This window comes from Patiria miniata, unplaced genomic scaffold (genome assembly GCF_015706575.1).
Source record: "Patiria miniata isolate m_02_andy unplaced genomic scaffold, ASM1570657v1 HiC_scaffold_9, whole genome shotgun sequence".
In the NCBI taxonomy this organism is placed as follows: Eukaryota; Metazoa; Echinodermata; class Asteroidea; order Valvatida; family Asterinidae; genus Patiria; species Patiria miniata.
The window spans coordinates 4,867,895-4,884,113 of NW_024037076.1; the positions used below are offsets into that span (position 1 = coordinate 4,867,895).

Here is a 16,219-nt window from a genome sequence, read left to right on the forward strand (position 1 = left end):
GACTTTAATGAGACAAATTTTACGAAACTTTAACCAAAATAGCTCTAGAGACGTATCGAGCACTGTGACTTGTGATAGAAGACGATTTCATTGGATATACTAGCTACTATTTTTTTATAGTTAAGCACTCTCCTGATATCGCACTTCAAAATGGAAAGAGTGAACTTTGAATAACTCGTATCCTGAATTTATTGCATAATTATAGCTCTACAGAGATGTATCGGGCACTGTAAATTATGATAGAAGACGATTTCAGGGAGATACTACATACATACATATATATTTAGACAGACAAATTGATTGCATAGTCGGGGTCCGCTCATAAGTCTGACACCTTATAGGTCCGACGCCTCGTAAGTCCAACAAAATCGCATCCCCTAACCAAATAAAGGCCCATAAGTCCGACACCTCATGGGTCCGACGCCTCATAAGTCCGACGCCTCATAGGTCCAACGCCTCATAGCTTCAACGCCTCGTAGGTCCGACAAGTTTAGACGCCTTGTTATTCCGACATCGGACTTATGAGGTGTCGGACTTATGAGGCGTCGTACCTATGAGGCGGAATAAATCAATTTTATGCCTCATTAGTCCGACGCCTCATAAGTCCGAAATTTCAGACTTATGAGGCGTCGGACCTATAAGGCGTTGGACTTATGATATGGCCCCGCATAGTCTACTTCCTTGAACAATGTTCAGGCGAGACAAAAGGTTTTTAACAATCATTTGGTGAGTTACTTTTTGGATAGCTGCAAATGATCCACTCTGCCTTGAAGATACAACCACACTAACAGCACTCAAAATTGTTGATAACCTTTTTTGAAGAAATCAAAAGAATGTGAAGTTTTAATACCAACCTGAACGCCTTGTAGACCTCTTTCTCCGGGGAAGCCCTGTATCCCCGGCGGCCCTTCACTTCCTGGAAGACCAGGCTGCCCTGCTCTACCCTGGAGGATAAAAAATGGTCAAGAAATTGTGTAAAATGAATGCCATTTAGTTTGCGCTAAGGCTAAATGTCACAATGCAAAATAACAACCTCGATAAGGCCAAAAAAAATAATAAGTCGGTCTCTGGTCAGCGCGCGCGTCGATTTTAATCATGCGCGTCGATCTTTTTTTTTTTCCAAAATGTTCCGCAGTAGCTCCAACAGCGCCCTCTATTTCCGCACCTGCTCAATTTTTTTTTTTACCAAAGAGCACCAAGGAATGGGAAATTGCACCAAGGCAAATGATCGAAAGTACCAAAGCAAAATAGTACCCCACCTTGTCTGTACAATCCAAGCTTGAAGAAAAAAAAAAGCCGCGTGGCCGCATCAATTCCGGAACTTTGGTCTGACCAGAGACCGAATATTTTTTTTTTTGGGCCTAATGCAACTCTGTCCTTCCTCACTGGAGACGCATTAAAGTGACACAGGGCCTCAGGCTGGAGTTGGCCAAGGTGATGTACATAGTGAGTCGAAAAAAGCGAAACCCAAATGTCAGGACAATTGTTTTGGTGAAATTCTACATGTAGCACTTTGAAAATCTAGTATATGAACGCCCAATTCATAAGCTTTCTTTTTAGTTCCAGAATCATTCAAATCACTCATGTATTTTTTTAAGTTACGGAATTTTAAACACAACCACCGTTTCAAAGTTCTGTCCACGGATCACAAAAAAAGTGTGCATTTTTTCAGCAAAACGAAAACAATTCACACACATCCCGATGTGATTTGTTTTCGTTTTGCTGAAAGAACACTTACCTTCTTGTGATCCGTGGACAGAACTTTAAAACGATGGTTATGTTTAAAATTCTGCAACTTTCTGTAATATTCTGTAAAAGTACATGAGTGATTTGAATGATTCTTGTACTAATAGAAAGCCTATGAGTTGGGCTTTCCTGTCCTTGATTTTGAAAGTGCTACATGCAGAACTTCACTAAAACAATGGTCCCAATATTTGGGTTTCGCTTTTTCTACTCACCCTGTATAGTGCACAGTTGTGCATTCGAACATTTTTTTCGAGTAAACGAACTAACAGAGAGACATGATGACTTGTTGAGCTGCTCAGCCGCAGCTAAAAAACAGAGGCAATGACGTAGTCAACTGGAGATGATGGACAACCACGTGCATAGAGTACCGAAGTGAATACATCAAGCACACAATTATGTGTGTAAAAGACATTAGCGCGTGATTCAGACCGTGAACCAACACGCACGCGTACTCCATTTGTTTGCACTACACTTCCGGGTTCTAAATGGCGTCAAACTTCGATCGGTACTGTATTGTCAAGGATGCATTCTGCAAACATTGTATGCTTACCTGGATACCGGTGCTACCAGCTTCGCCTGGTAATCCTACTTCCCCGGGGGCTCCAGAACCCCCTGGAAAGCCCTGCGGTCCTTCCGGTCCCTTCTCTCCCGGAGGACCCTACATTCAAATCAAAATCAAAATTGGGCTTTGAATGATGTCATTTGATAAGCACTGTATACTCAGCGTTGTCCAAGGGCTTTTTTGTTCTCACCAGCGGGATGCCATGCAAAGAGCAACATCCCCCTAGCTGGGTGTTTTACAAATGATCATTGTACCCTCAGTTGACGTATTTTTTAGTCAGGTTTCGAAATGCACAACATTATTAGCTGTTTGTTTACGTTTTTTTTTTTCCCACTTTTTTCCCAATTACTTTTTTTTCCAATTTTCTAATTAAAAAAAATACATTAAAAAAACGACAAGATTAACTTCACAGTAGGCACAGACATAACCCAAAGCTTGTATTGTTTCTGAACAAGTTACGCCATGATGACCTCATCATTAGTCATATGACGTCATCTACATTTTGTCAATATATCACACCAAATTCATTTCTTCACAGCCCAATATTTTTAGAAGAATGTTTATGTACCTGTACATTCGACTTGATGAAACTCCTACTTGGCAGTGGATGCTTAATCATTCGAAACAGCTACGTGTTTGTCCACAAACACGACACATGTCTAGTTCTATGCTGTATTTATTGTGGGTGTCTACCCTCTAAACAAAGATCTCTCATCTTGGTTACTTTTGTGCACAAACAGATTTGCCCTACAAGTAAGCCGGCTCCAAATGGGGCAGGAACCAGTCCAGATCTACTCTCTCCAAACTGAAATATTATCCGGCATCTAATAATTAGTCAAGTAATAAGGCAATACGTAAACCTGGGCCAATATTTTTGTTGATGTCTCATTCAAAAGTGAATACCTATACAAACATAGCAATTCAAAAACAAAATCTAATTCTCGGGATGAAAATGGAAAATAGCACAGACAGAACATCCTCCATGTGAGAAGAAAACCCATTTTTTTTTTCATCAGATTTTATAGACACATTGGCTTTTTAAATCACTGACTGACTAGTACCTACCTGTGGTCCAATCACTCCGGCAGGGCCCGGTAGCCCTGGCTTGCCTTCAAAACCCTGCAAAGTGAAAATCAAAATCTCATAACAATTGCCAAGAAAATAAAAGGTTCAGGGCCATTCTTTGGTCACTGTGTGACATAAAATTGGGTTCCGGGCGCGGATCCAGAGGGGTGGGGGGATTTGGGGGTCAAAAAAAACCCCCAGCTGTCAAAAAAAAAAATTTCCATAGAAATTAATGAACAAAAATGCTAACCTTGGAAAAAATACGTACATAGCCAGCTTGGTTAGGGGTGCATGTACATTATTCCGTGATACAGTGCATGTAGTGTAAATAATCGTCGGATCTAAACAGCGCCCCCATTGAAAGGATGGTACCAGAAACCTCCCCCCCCCCCCCCCCACCCACTTTTTGATTTTACGGAGGCTAAGTGTCTGGAGAAAAAAACTTGTCTACATTTCAGACTTAAAGAACTTAAGAAATTTACACCTTTACTTACTATCACCACTTTAGTGAACAATAAACATTTGTATTACATCACCTAAATAACTTCCCCCCCCCCCAAAAAAAAATTATTTAGGTTCAATTTCTGAAGAATCACCCTTCAACAGAAAATATGAAGAGAATCTGGATGTTGATAAACTCTTGCAATACATACAAATGCATGCAGCAAACACATTATTGTCTGTTATTTTCTTTAGTCTGTTAGTGTACATGTACATCACATAAATTCAAATAGCAACACACGTCGGTGACATCCCCATATTTTGGGGGATCGTCACATCTCAAGTCACACAGCCGAAGTCAACAGTGGCGCACTCAGGATTTGGTTTTGGAGGTTTTTTTTGTGGGGGGGGGGGGGCAGACTATTTTGACGTTGGTGGCGCCACTTACACCCCCTATTATTCTACTCGAAAATAGGCCACATACATATCACCAAGGTCAAATCGTGGGAATAAAAAAAATTACCAAAAAAAATTAAAAATTACAACCTGGGAGGGGGGGGGGGGGCCCGGGGGCCCCCCGGGTGGGCCACTGAAAGTCAAGTCCTATCTTTATTGACTGGATATGTTAATAGAACATTTTGTTTGAATATGACTTCAGATGCTTGTGGGACTACTGTCTGTAGCCAAGTACCTTGGACGTAGTCGTAACGGGTATCACACTTATAATTGAGAACTTACTGCCTCTCCGCGTCCACCAGGGAAACCTGGGATGCCGTCCTGACCAATAGGGCCAGGGGGGCCTTTGGCGCCTGGGAACCCACGCATACCGTTGACACCTGCTGGACCCTGTGATAAAAATAGGCAAAATAATGAAAATACAAACAAATATGCACTAGAAAGGAATACATATCCTATTGAAATTTCTCCTTGAAAAATTCTGATTCAGTTATAACAACGCATAAGTAATATACTGTTGCTATCATTCATAAAATGCAAATCATACATAATTAATTCATTTTATATAATGCAGAATAAATCCCCTTCATCTCATTGGTGGGTTGTTAATCAGATGTTATTGAATTATTCGTCCCAAACCACTGCCCGGCCGCACCACCAAAAAAGAAGTTTTATTCCAAGGTAAATAGAAGTTCCATTATATGTTCATGCGTTTGGTGGCTCTAAACAATCAGGTGATGAGGATTTATTCAGGTGTTGTATAAAAACAAATAGTGAATGTTTCACATTCGTGCAATGGAAAGAATAGTTTCATTCGGTGACAGATGGAATGTTCCAATCTACTCGGCTTTGCCTCGTGGAATGGAACATTCCATCTGTCACCTCATGATATTATTCTTACCATTGCACTCATAAACATTCACTATTTGTATACTATCAACAGTTTATTGGTCATTCTATCAATTCCGGGTCAACTTCTTTCCTGTCCCTGTTACATCTGGCCTCTATGATTTTTTATAACACATCTCTTGCGTGTTCTTTATCCTGGTTGGCTGAAACGCGGTCACGTGTGATTCACTAATACAGGCTAGCGTATGAAACTTGCGTCAGTGTGAACTAGACCCGCGTAATTTCGACAGTATAGTGCCTGACTGGGCACTATACTCAACGATTTTTGACTGGTAAAAGCGCCTTCTGACAAAAGTCTCTAGGGAAACTAAAACCGTTCCTTTAATTGTTGAATTGATTATGAGTTAATTTTTGAATTAAAACAGTTAAATAATAAAACCCTGAAAGGTTTCTTTTCTTATATTATATTTTGGACAGAGGTGAGTTCTATAACACATATGGACTGGCATAATTCATTTCTTATTTTAGAATTTCGACAGAGGTGATTTTGGACAGAGCCGACATATGGCCTGTGAGTGACCAGAAGAGGGTTCTATTTCCCTCGGCGGAACACTCACAGTCCCTCGGGGCACATAGACGTGCACTAGTGACCTCATTGCCAGTCTATATGTGTATAATAGTACTTAAAAGAAGCACTCCTTACATGCAGTTGTCCTCAAGACCAAATATGCATGGCAAACTACCTACCCAACAAATAGAATAGTGTTGAAGTCATTCTTAATGACACTCAAATGGCAAATTTACTACACTCCAAGGTAACAGGGACAGGAAACATGTCACACTTTGGACTCTTAATTTATAGAATTACCAGATGATAAAAATCACCGAGCCTTAGTTTTAATGGGAAGGCTACAAAGTCGGCATGAAGCCAAGTAGTCTAACCTGCATACCTTTATAAAACTTATATATTGCAATCTTTTTACAGCCAAACCATTGTGGATGTTAATTTGCATATGCAAATAGAGGGAAAGACATTTAACCAATCAGAGACCTTGGTTTTTGAGATGGATGGTTTCAGGACTTACCCGATCACCAGGGAGACCATTGGGTCCTGGTGGGCCCTCTTCACCCTGTCCGAAAAAAAGAGTTAACACAAAAATATTGCAATAACAGAGATAATAAGAATGACTGATAAGGTTTTCAGGGGCTAGTTCTGAAACAACATCTTCTCAATTTTTTTTACAAACAAACTGAAGTGAATAAACATCATGCAGCAGTCATGTGCTGATGTTGTCGAGTACAATATAATCTTGTTATTATTTGAAATTAAAACAACATCTGTTCTATGTATGAACCCTGCATCAGATACCCTTTAGGATTCAACAAATATTCTCTCAAATTTCACAATCACGAAACAAAATGGCGTATTAAATAAAGTTACTCAACTGGAAAATGACCTCGTGTCAGACACAACATCGTTTTTTGAGGTTATTTGATACTTTCTTTGTCTTTAGTTTATGAATTTATTGACTTCAATTCTCTAGATATCGAGCTTGTCCCTGGAATAATTATAAGATAACACAGGCTCGAGAAAGGCCCTTCGTATTTTGCAATGACTCAAGGTTGCAATGTTGCATCTATGACCCAAGTTTGGTTCCAATTGGACTTCACCTTTTCAAATGAGACCAATTTTACATTTTCAGCCTGTTGTACAAGTTGACCTTAGATGACCTTTGTCCTTGGTATGTGACCTTTGACATCATTATTATATGATAGTTGCCATGTTGCATCTATAACCCAATTTTGGTTCCAATTGGACTTCAACTTTTTCAAATGAGACCAATTTTACATGTTAAGCCTATTTTACAACTTGACCTCAGATGACCTTAGACCTTGGTGTGTGACCTTTGACATCATTATCATATGACGGTTGCCCTGTTGCATCTATGACCCAAGTTTGGTTCCAATTGGACTTAAACTTTTGAATTTTACGAAACATTTACCAAAACACCACATACATACATACATTCTACATACGTACATGTACATGTATAGACATACATGTAGTGATTGCATAGTCTCTTTCCTGAACAAAGTTAAGGCCAGACAAAAACCAGTGATGTAATTTAGAAAATACATCATACATATCAAATACTGTAGCCATTTTGTCATCTAGCCTACGTCGTTTTACCTTTGGTCCTATCGGTCCTGAACTCCCTGAAACACCTCGTTCACCTCGCTGGCCTCGCGGCCCGCGATCGCCGACATTGCCCGGTATTCCCGACAGTCCCTAAAACAATAAAAGCACAACACAATGAATGAGCCAATCTGTCAAGTCCCCCCAATGGCGTTTTGACCGATAGCTTTTATTGTCAATGTCTGACAACAACTCTGACATGCATGCACTTGAGTATGAAAGGTGCAACTGAAACAGCAGTTTGGCGGAAGAGAGTTGCACGTGTTGTTGCCCATTTACGCATAACGGATCAGGAGCTGTCACTATGGGTGCATTCAATTAGCTCAACCGGGTCGACTCAGGTTAGCCCTGTACAGTTTGATTAGCTCGGACGTCATTCTCGGAGCTCATCTTGGTGAGCCACCACAGACCCTGCTCGTGGAGTGGAGTCAGTGGTGGAAATATGTCACATGCAAGTGTTGTTTATTCCAAGAAACGGACAAATATGGAGGCTGAACAGCGAAAAAGGTAAAGTTGACCCACAAATTGGCTATATATGAGTTTGTACACTCTTAACATAAGGCTACTCTCTTTGTGATGCAGATTTTTCCCTATTTATGATCCAATAAAGATGCCATGAAAGTTATTCTAATCAAATGTTTTAAGATTTCTTGCTCGCGTCACAAAATACAACTCACCCTGGATCCTTTCTCTCCTCGTTTGCCGTTATTGCCAGTTTGGCCATTGTCTCCCTGAATGGAATAGAAGATATGCAGATGAAAACATTTCAATATCTCGTATAAAGCCTCTGCTTCAGGCAGTTGTTTGATCAGTACAGCTTCCAAAACGTAACTTATTTCTTTATGACAAGACCTGATTAACTACGCATATGGGCTAGGTGTAATACTCCCTCCACTTTGCACTGGGAGGTAGTCTAATACACCAACACCTCAGGAACAGTAAGGCCGCATCTCGATAATGAATGGGCGTTGGTACCCCGTTCTTTCTGAAGGATCCTGCAGACTTTTGTAACAAAAGAGCTGAAACAGACTGTAATTAAATTACAGTCTGTTTCAGTGTTGTAGTCGAGTCAAGTAATTTCGCTTGTCTTTTCACAAGTCCAGTCACGAGTAAGGGGTGAACAATGACAAAGGACTGCTTTTGTAACAGTTCATTTGAATAACTAGTGACTTGCAGGGACTTGTGACTGACTTGTGATTGACTTGTGATGGACTTGTGATAGACTTGTGATGGACTTGTGATAGACTTGTGATGGACTTGTGATGCACTTGTGATGGACTTGTGATAGACTTGTGATGGACTTGTGATGGACTTGGTATGGACTTGTGATGGACTTGTGATGGACTTGGGATGGACTTGTGATGGACTTTGTGATGGACTTGTGATGGACGCTACGAAAACACTAATCTACTTCTCTTAATTCAAACCAGGTTGTATCTGAATGCTGTCATTACCTTATCGCCAGTTCTTCCAGGATATCCGGGCATACCAGGGGCCCCAAGCTGGCCCTGTGGGGGAAAAAATAACAACAAAATGACATCAGCCAAACTTTGATCTCTACTCTTCATTAACAAAAGTTTAACAGGCCTCGATCATTTGAGTTTAGATTAGCGGCCCAGAATAATTTTGTGTACAAATAATTGTATACATTCCAATTCATATTATGGAAGTTGTGATCAATAAAAGAAAGCTTATATAAACCAAACAAGACAGAATAATAAAATGCAATTTGCATTACATCCTCAGGAGTAATATTCTAAAGAGTTATAACAGGAGCTGATTGATACTCACTGGCATAAATGATAAGTTACCTTTCGTGCATTTTGTTCGTGTCCAATAATAGCACCACTCAAAATCCGAAGAAGAACATTCAAAACCTAACATGTTGAAGTTTCATTACGATCTTTAATCTAAGTCAGTTTTTTGATAATTCTGTAGTTTACTTTTGGGAGAAATGCAAATGATCCAATATGCCTTTAATAATCAAAGTCACACCTTTTCTCCCGGTACACCTAATGGTCCCGGATCTCCTTGCACGCCCACCTCTCCCTGAAGGGACAAAGAAAAGAAAACTTTGATAAGCAATATGATATTTGTGGATTATTTCATTCGGTGAAGTCAAAACAATTGTGTTATTTACTGCTCATTTTTAACATTATCTCAGAACGCTAAAGGGCCCATGCAATGTTATTTTTTTTTAATGCAATCCTTGGAAATGCACCTGCGTGTCCCATTTAACCTTATTTTCAACTTTCGTTTTACCATTTTCAACGATATTTTGGTGCTTTTTTATTTTACGCTAATGCTTATTGCCATATTCATGAGCAAAACTGTGATGTCATTTGGGCAGAAACCTCATATGTTACATCTATTTCAACACAAAAAGTTGCTAGAATTTTTGGTAAAGTTTCGTTTCTTTGGAGATTCGTTGCTGTGTCAGTACATGGCAGTAAGCAAAATGCAAACCTTTCTCACAATTGTTTTCAATGAGCAAATAATGGGTTCACAATTTGAACGGAAAACCCATAAACTGAGCAGTGTCTTCCTGAAATGACATCACATCAACAGCGCCATCCGTTACCAAGAAAAAATCGGACATTTTTTTATGTTTAATCTGGAAGTGCAATTTCAATAATATTTACCAAAAAAGGAAGTCAAATAATTTTCATACATTTCATCGGAGTAGAAAGTTGCACAAAATGTGTTCCAAAGAAAAAAAATCATCACATGAACCCTTTATTTATACAATAAAGCTATAACGATGAAATAAATACTTTCCATTCATACTTTGTTTCTGTTTTTTATTTGTGGATAATTGGCCAATTTTTGCCAGCATCAGCAATATTTCCATGAGTAGATCAAACTCTTTGATCTACAAACACTGTAACACACCAGCAAAACGAGTTAACCATGGAAGACGTATATTCATAAATGGCTGAGTCAAGTATTTGGGGGCTGTGGCTATCAAGGGTCTAGTGGATGACTTTCTTGAGTATGTAGCCATACATGTAAGTGCTAAAGCACCAGTCACACATTTACGGTTTGGAGCTACGGATTTCCACGGTTTGAAATTTGTGAAAAACTGTGGGAGTACCGTATTCATCCGTAGTACATCCCTGGTTATCTGTCATCTTCCTTGGGTATTCGTGGTAAAACATCATGAAAATCAATCCGCAGTGCAACCATGGGACATCCGTAGGACAACCGTACTGATTCGTAGTGTTATTGGTGGCTATTCCTACATATTCTTGGAGATTCGTAGCTCATTCGTGGCAGAAATCTCTACGAATTCACTACGAATGTCCTACGGATATGCCCGGATGTTCTAGGGTTCTGCTAAGGTTGTATTCTTGACTATTCGTAGGAGAACCTTGGTCACCCTTGGCCCAATCGCAGACAATCATTATTCTTAGTAATACCATTGTTATTCTTCACCAATCCGTCCATATTCTTGAAAAAACGTGGTGCATTCGTAGAGAAACCGTAGTACAGTCTTGGCTATCTGTCCTAAAACCATAGTGCATTCTTAGAAACTCAATTTCTCCACGAATCTCGATGGTTCATCGCGATCCATTGACTTTTAGTAAACCATAGATATTGGTAGCTCCAAACCGTAATGTGTGACTGGGGCTTAATAAGTTTTAAAAATAAAGTAAAGTCTGTCAATAGCCAATGTGGCTTATCAGGGTGCAACCCTGCAAAAAAAATCCAATAAACACTAATGCTAAATGCGCATACTGCAAAATTCTTTTAAAAATACTCAGAACCCTCACAGGTATTCAAGCTGCACAGAAAAATGATGATCAATGTGTCATCTTTCATTTTCTTTTCATTTTTTGGTAGGTTGACCATTGACTTTTCGAGATATTCTCACCCAAAGAAGACGACCCCTATTTTCCCCAAAGCGGAAAAGTAGCCATCTTGAAAAACGATCCCTCCACAACATGGCAAAATAGCGCCACTTTCCAGCCCAATAGCATCCAAAATGCTCAGAATTGGAAACCCCAAGTCCGGGCCAGAGGTTCATTACCATATCTCGTCAATTCCCCAATTTTATGGCTCTCAAAACTCTCTAATATAGAATATTTTGAGGGTATAACTTTTATTCATGATCTCGGCGGACGGATTTTTGGCCTATTTACAGGCGTGCACCCATTAGGCCAGCGTTTATCTCCAGTTTCAGTAGCATGAAACGACTGAGGATATTTCTACTCCCCCTGAAGTTTTAACCATCAATGGTTCATAATGTGATTGATCCGAATGGTGCAAGGCTGAAGATTAACTTACCTTCGATCCCACAATTCCTTCTGGACCCCTAGGTCCCGGAGGTCCCTGTACGCCCTAAACGTAAAGAAAAATGGAAAAATTTATCAGCAAATGAATTCAACTAACATAAATCAAACAAGCTCGAATGATCAGGGTGTGACACCATCGAACTGAAAGCAGCAGCACTGGAAAGACGGGCTGTGGTGGGAGCGGACCAGTGATCCCAGCTGTGCATAATTTGAGGAGGAGACCACGGACAAATGCCTATGTCTAACGAATGAATGAAGCTCGAAATGGTCTCGGAAGCTGCGGGCCAATGAGTTTTTGTTCGTCCATGTGTACCTTCTGCCTAGTCTGTATGAGGTAGATGGCGCTCTTGCATGCACATGATGGCCCTGGCATTGAAATAAAGGATTTCCCATTTGTTGAACATCACAACGTAAACTTGATCTCGATAATGCAAGTCTGACACAGGGCCTCAAGCAGGAGCTGGCTATTGGTGAGTCATAGTCCACAGGTGCGCATTCCAACGTTTGTTACAAACAAACTAACTAACTCAATAACTAACATGAGTACTTGTAGAGCTGCTATCATCAGCTAAAAATTAAAGTTGCCCGATATTTCAGTCCTCGCAAGGACTTCTTCAGACGCAAATGACAGAGGAACAAGAAACAAACATGTAGGGGACACACAAGCATTCAGAGCTTGAAAGAGAAACACAAAAGAGGGATAAGGGGCAGGGGGAAGACCAGTGTAGGTGAAAATCAAAGGGGATAAGGGAACAAAGATGTGTGGTGGGAAAGGATCAAGAGGAGGTAGATGGAAGAGATGATGCAGAAGGAGGTGATGATGATGATCATCATCATCATTATCATTATCGTCATCATCAACTAATATGTTAAGCAGATATGGCGTCCTGCAGTTTGATATACAGTTCTGTCAAAATATAATTATATATTATTGTATATAATCAAATATCTTAATCAGTGGGTAAAAATAACACAGAATATTGCCTTTAGAATCGCACTCCAGAGGCTTATATCTTTGGCACAATTAAGTGCATGTATCACCAGAAAGAGAACCCTCAAAATGAATACTGCTTCACATCAAACCAAGCAGTGTTGATCTAGGAGATGCACAGAGTCTATTCTAGCTGTGTTGTATAAAAATGGTATGGAGATAAGTCTTTGAGAATGATCCAGGTGATGTACCTGGTATTTGCTGCATATATCAATCCCACTTCTGACACCATGTTACCGGGTTTTTATCCAGGATTGAGGCCGAGACAGATGACACATATCCTGACAGGATTCTCAGCAACTACTGTGTTGTATTTTAGAACAATCTATGACTGCATCAACGGCCTTACACATATCACAATCCGCACAGGAGGGCACTATACAGCTTTAGCGGTGTATGAGTGAGCCCAATGGGTAGAAGCCAATCACAGCGAAAATTAATCTCCATAGACTGTGTACAAACGTGGAACAAACCAGCGCGTACGCTTGGCAGATTGACCACGTCTGGGTTGCTGCATCACATAAAAATAACATGTTGTTGTTGTACGTTTTTACATCATGGTCCGGATTCGAGGGCGTGCGTTATATACTGTACGGACGTACGGCGCTATGCGTGGATTTACTATCATGACTATAGGCACAGACTGAGCCCAACCCAGACTTGAGCCAAGTCTAGCGGTATATGAGCTCATGTACCCTGCAGAATTCATTTATAAAAGAACTTTTTGAAATGTGTAACATGAAGAGTCCTCAACCAATGATAATTCAAAGTCTTAATACTTGGCAAAAACATGCAGAATGTGCAGAATTGTATGCAAAGCACTTGATCATGCCAAATTTTATATTAGTTTTAAAAGGAACTGAACTTACCAGATCTCCCTTGAGACCTATGCTTCCTTTTAAGCCAGGCATGCCCTCCCTGCCCTGGGGAATAAGAAAAATGATAACTATAATGTATCGTCTCGCCGTGCAAAAACATTTCACGTTATTTTTCAAACCTTTCTCAACAGCAACACTTTAGTCATCTCCTTATTTTGTAAGATTAGTATTTAACTCTTTAAGCGCCAAAGTCGTACATGAACGAGGTATATTTGTTAGTTCGAAATCGCCAACCTCATACATGTACGAGGTAATGTTCGTACTCAAAATCGCCAAACCTCGTACATGTACGAGGTAGAGTAAGCATGTTATCACAAGGGGGCGCTCTCGCTCTTTCTAATAATATCATTTTCATTCAGTTACGACCTGTATTTATTTGTTTCATTCGAGTTCTTGCGAGAGGGCGCAGCACTGACGCTCATATTTTCTGCAAAAATTGCGGAATTCCCCTGTGTGCAGGACAGTGTTTCAGGGTGTATCACTATGTATGTGACTACTATTGACTTTCCAATATACCGAGGATGTACCAGAGAGCAACAACAACAAATTTAGTGAGTAAAACTTATGTCCTTTTTTTTTTACAGAATTTTGAACAGTTAACAAAAACGCTCGAAGTTGGGCACTTTAGGGTTAAACTTTTCAAATTTCGCGGGCACTGAAAGAGTTAAGCATAAAACACCACCACCATTGACTGAATAGAACAAACCTGATGCAATTGATAACAAAAAATATAACCATTGGAGAACTATTCCATGTATCATAGTGCCAGTCACACCATGAAGTGACGCATCATATGCACAAGTCCATAGACGATATGTCACTTCGTGGTGCACCTGATGATAACTAACACAGTCAGTTATAAAGCCATAGTTTGTTTCATAAGTCATATACTTAACCACTGCAAAATGGTCATGAAAGAAGCAAGGCATTCTGGCAAAATGAGACAGAACTGGGCAGAGGTTGAAATGCGGGTCTGTGGGTATTAGGAAAGAGACTAAAATTCTCCTTACAATAAACTGTTTGTTGCACTTCAATTGGACATTCCGTTTGCATGTTATGGCTATTTAAAGTTTGCTTTTATGGTCATGTCAAAAAAGTAAACATACAAAGCAAAAGGCCTTTAACTTTTCAAATTGTTTAGTTGTGAAAATGAAAAAAAACCAAACATTTTTCCCCCTTTAAAACTCTTTTATTCCACAATGTTTATACTATTTCTTAAAAACATGTGTTGTAAACATGTTTTTTTGGTTAACTTGTTAATTTTATAGTATCATTTGTTTATTTATTCATTTTTTGCTGTTATGGGCCTGTGTACATTGAATGGAATGGGTGCAATATAAATTAATAAATTATTATTATTATTATTGAAGATTACAAATATCAAAATATCTGAAAATCGACAAAAAAAATCACCTTTCATTTCTCATTTTGCCAGAACGCCTCACATAATGTCATTAACAAAATGTTAAGCATCGTCAAATGTTGCCCGACTAAAGCAATGCATGTTTGGTAAAATCTGGTACATGTCAATTACGACACTGCATAACGTTTTGTGAAATCAGCTGCAAAAAGTCTCCCTTGATTTTGAGCAAGCATTCCCGTGGGAAACTTCACAACTTACCAGCCAGCCGACCCAAACAAGCTTGGGGGTTGAGTGGTAAGACATCTGCGCTAGTAAGCAGGAGGTCGTGGGTTCGAGTCCCACCCGAGTGATATTTTTTCACAGTCACTCAGGGGCAACTCTCAGTACTACATTGTTTACAAAATACGTTGGTGAAGGGCAAAACCCAATATTGAATGAACTTACCGAAGATCCCTTTGAGCCGGGAACGCCTCTGAAACCATCAATACCTTTGATTCCCCTAGGACCTGCGAAACCTTGCAAACCTTGCGGTCCCATGGGTCCCTGTACGAGAACGGAAAACACAGGTACAACACGGTTAATTTAGAAGAGACTTCGGCAGTGTTCTAAACGTGCTTCCAGAACTACGGCTACGTTTATTGTCAGCATGTGCCCATGTTTTTGCAACTGGCAAAGACCTAGGCCTAGCTCACTCATCCGCATAGACAGCATAGGTCCGTCGCCCATAGGTCCTAGCTCTAGACACTAATTTCGAATGCAGCCTTACTGCGTACATGGAGTCTGGAAAAGACTCATTATAAAATCATAATCATATTTTTTATTAAATAAAATTGAACAAACATCCTTCTTTTTTTTTCAATTTAATTTTAGTCTTTATTTTTTTGGCTTTTTCGCAATTTTGCGAAAAAGCCTTTGTTTTTGTTCTGATTTGTTTTTGTTTTCTTTCTTCTTTTTGTTTCACGCAAAATTCCCATAGAATTTGTACATGATTTTAGTACACGCCACTTTTGGCATTGAACTTTGTCATACATCATTCAAATTAAGCATATGCATTGTCCTTATGACAAAGTTGTGTCCCGAAGAGTGACGTCATGATTACGTCATCAGGGGTCACGTGACGTCATCACAAATGTGCATATTTTGAAGTCCTTTATCTACAGAACTGTAAGTCCGATTGGGTTGAAACTTGGTATGTGGGTAGACCAGGATGTGTTGTAGGTAAAAAGTGAGGTGACGTCATGATGATGTCATCATGCGATTTTCTATGAATATTTAACCTTGAAGCCATATCTCACGAACGCAACATGCAAACTTCAAAATTCTTTTTGTATTTGGTTTGTTAGGTAATAGGTATATGCACAAAATTTTGAAAAATG

At 39.7% G+C, this 16,219-nt stretch overlaps 1 protein-coding gene across 1 annotated transcript in view; it reads right to left on the minus strand.

The window, feature by feature from the left end:
• Positions 1-16,219, minus strand: part of LOC119720717 (collagen alpha-1(XI) chain-like) — a 78,577-nt gene that overhangs the window by 41,084 nt on the left and 21,274 nt on the right. The window contains exons 14-25 of the mRNA XM_038190528.1: positions 15,288-15,386; positions 13,472-13,525; positions 11,604-11,657; positions 9,312-9,365; positions 8,771-8,824; positions 7,994-8,047; positions 7,311-7,409; positions 6,205-6,249; positions 4,553-4,660; positions 3,374-3,427; positions 2,297-2,404; positions 855-944 (exon numbers count right to left, since the gene is read on the minus strand). Coding sequence (XP_038046456.1) covers positions 855-944; positions 2,297-2,404; positions 3,374-3,427; positions 4,553-4,660; positions 6,205-6,249; positions 7,311-7,409; positions 7,994-8,047; positions 8,771-8,824; positions 9,312-9,365; positions 11,604-11,657; positions 13,472-13,525; positions 15,288-15,386 — 873 coding nt within the window. The remainder of the gene's footprint in view (positions 1-854; positions 945-2,296; positions 2,405-3,373; positions 3,428-4,552; positions 4,661-6,204; positions 6,250-7,310; positions 7,410-7,993; positions 8,048-8,770; positions 8,825-9,311; positions 9,366-11,603; positions 11,658-13,471; positions 13,526-15,287; positions 15,387-16,219) is intronic.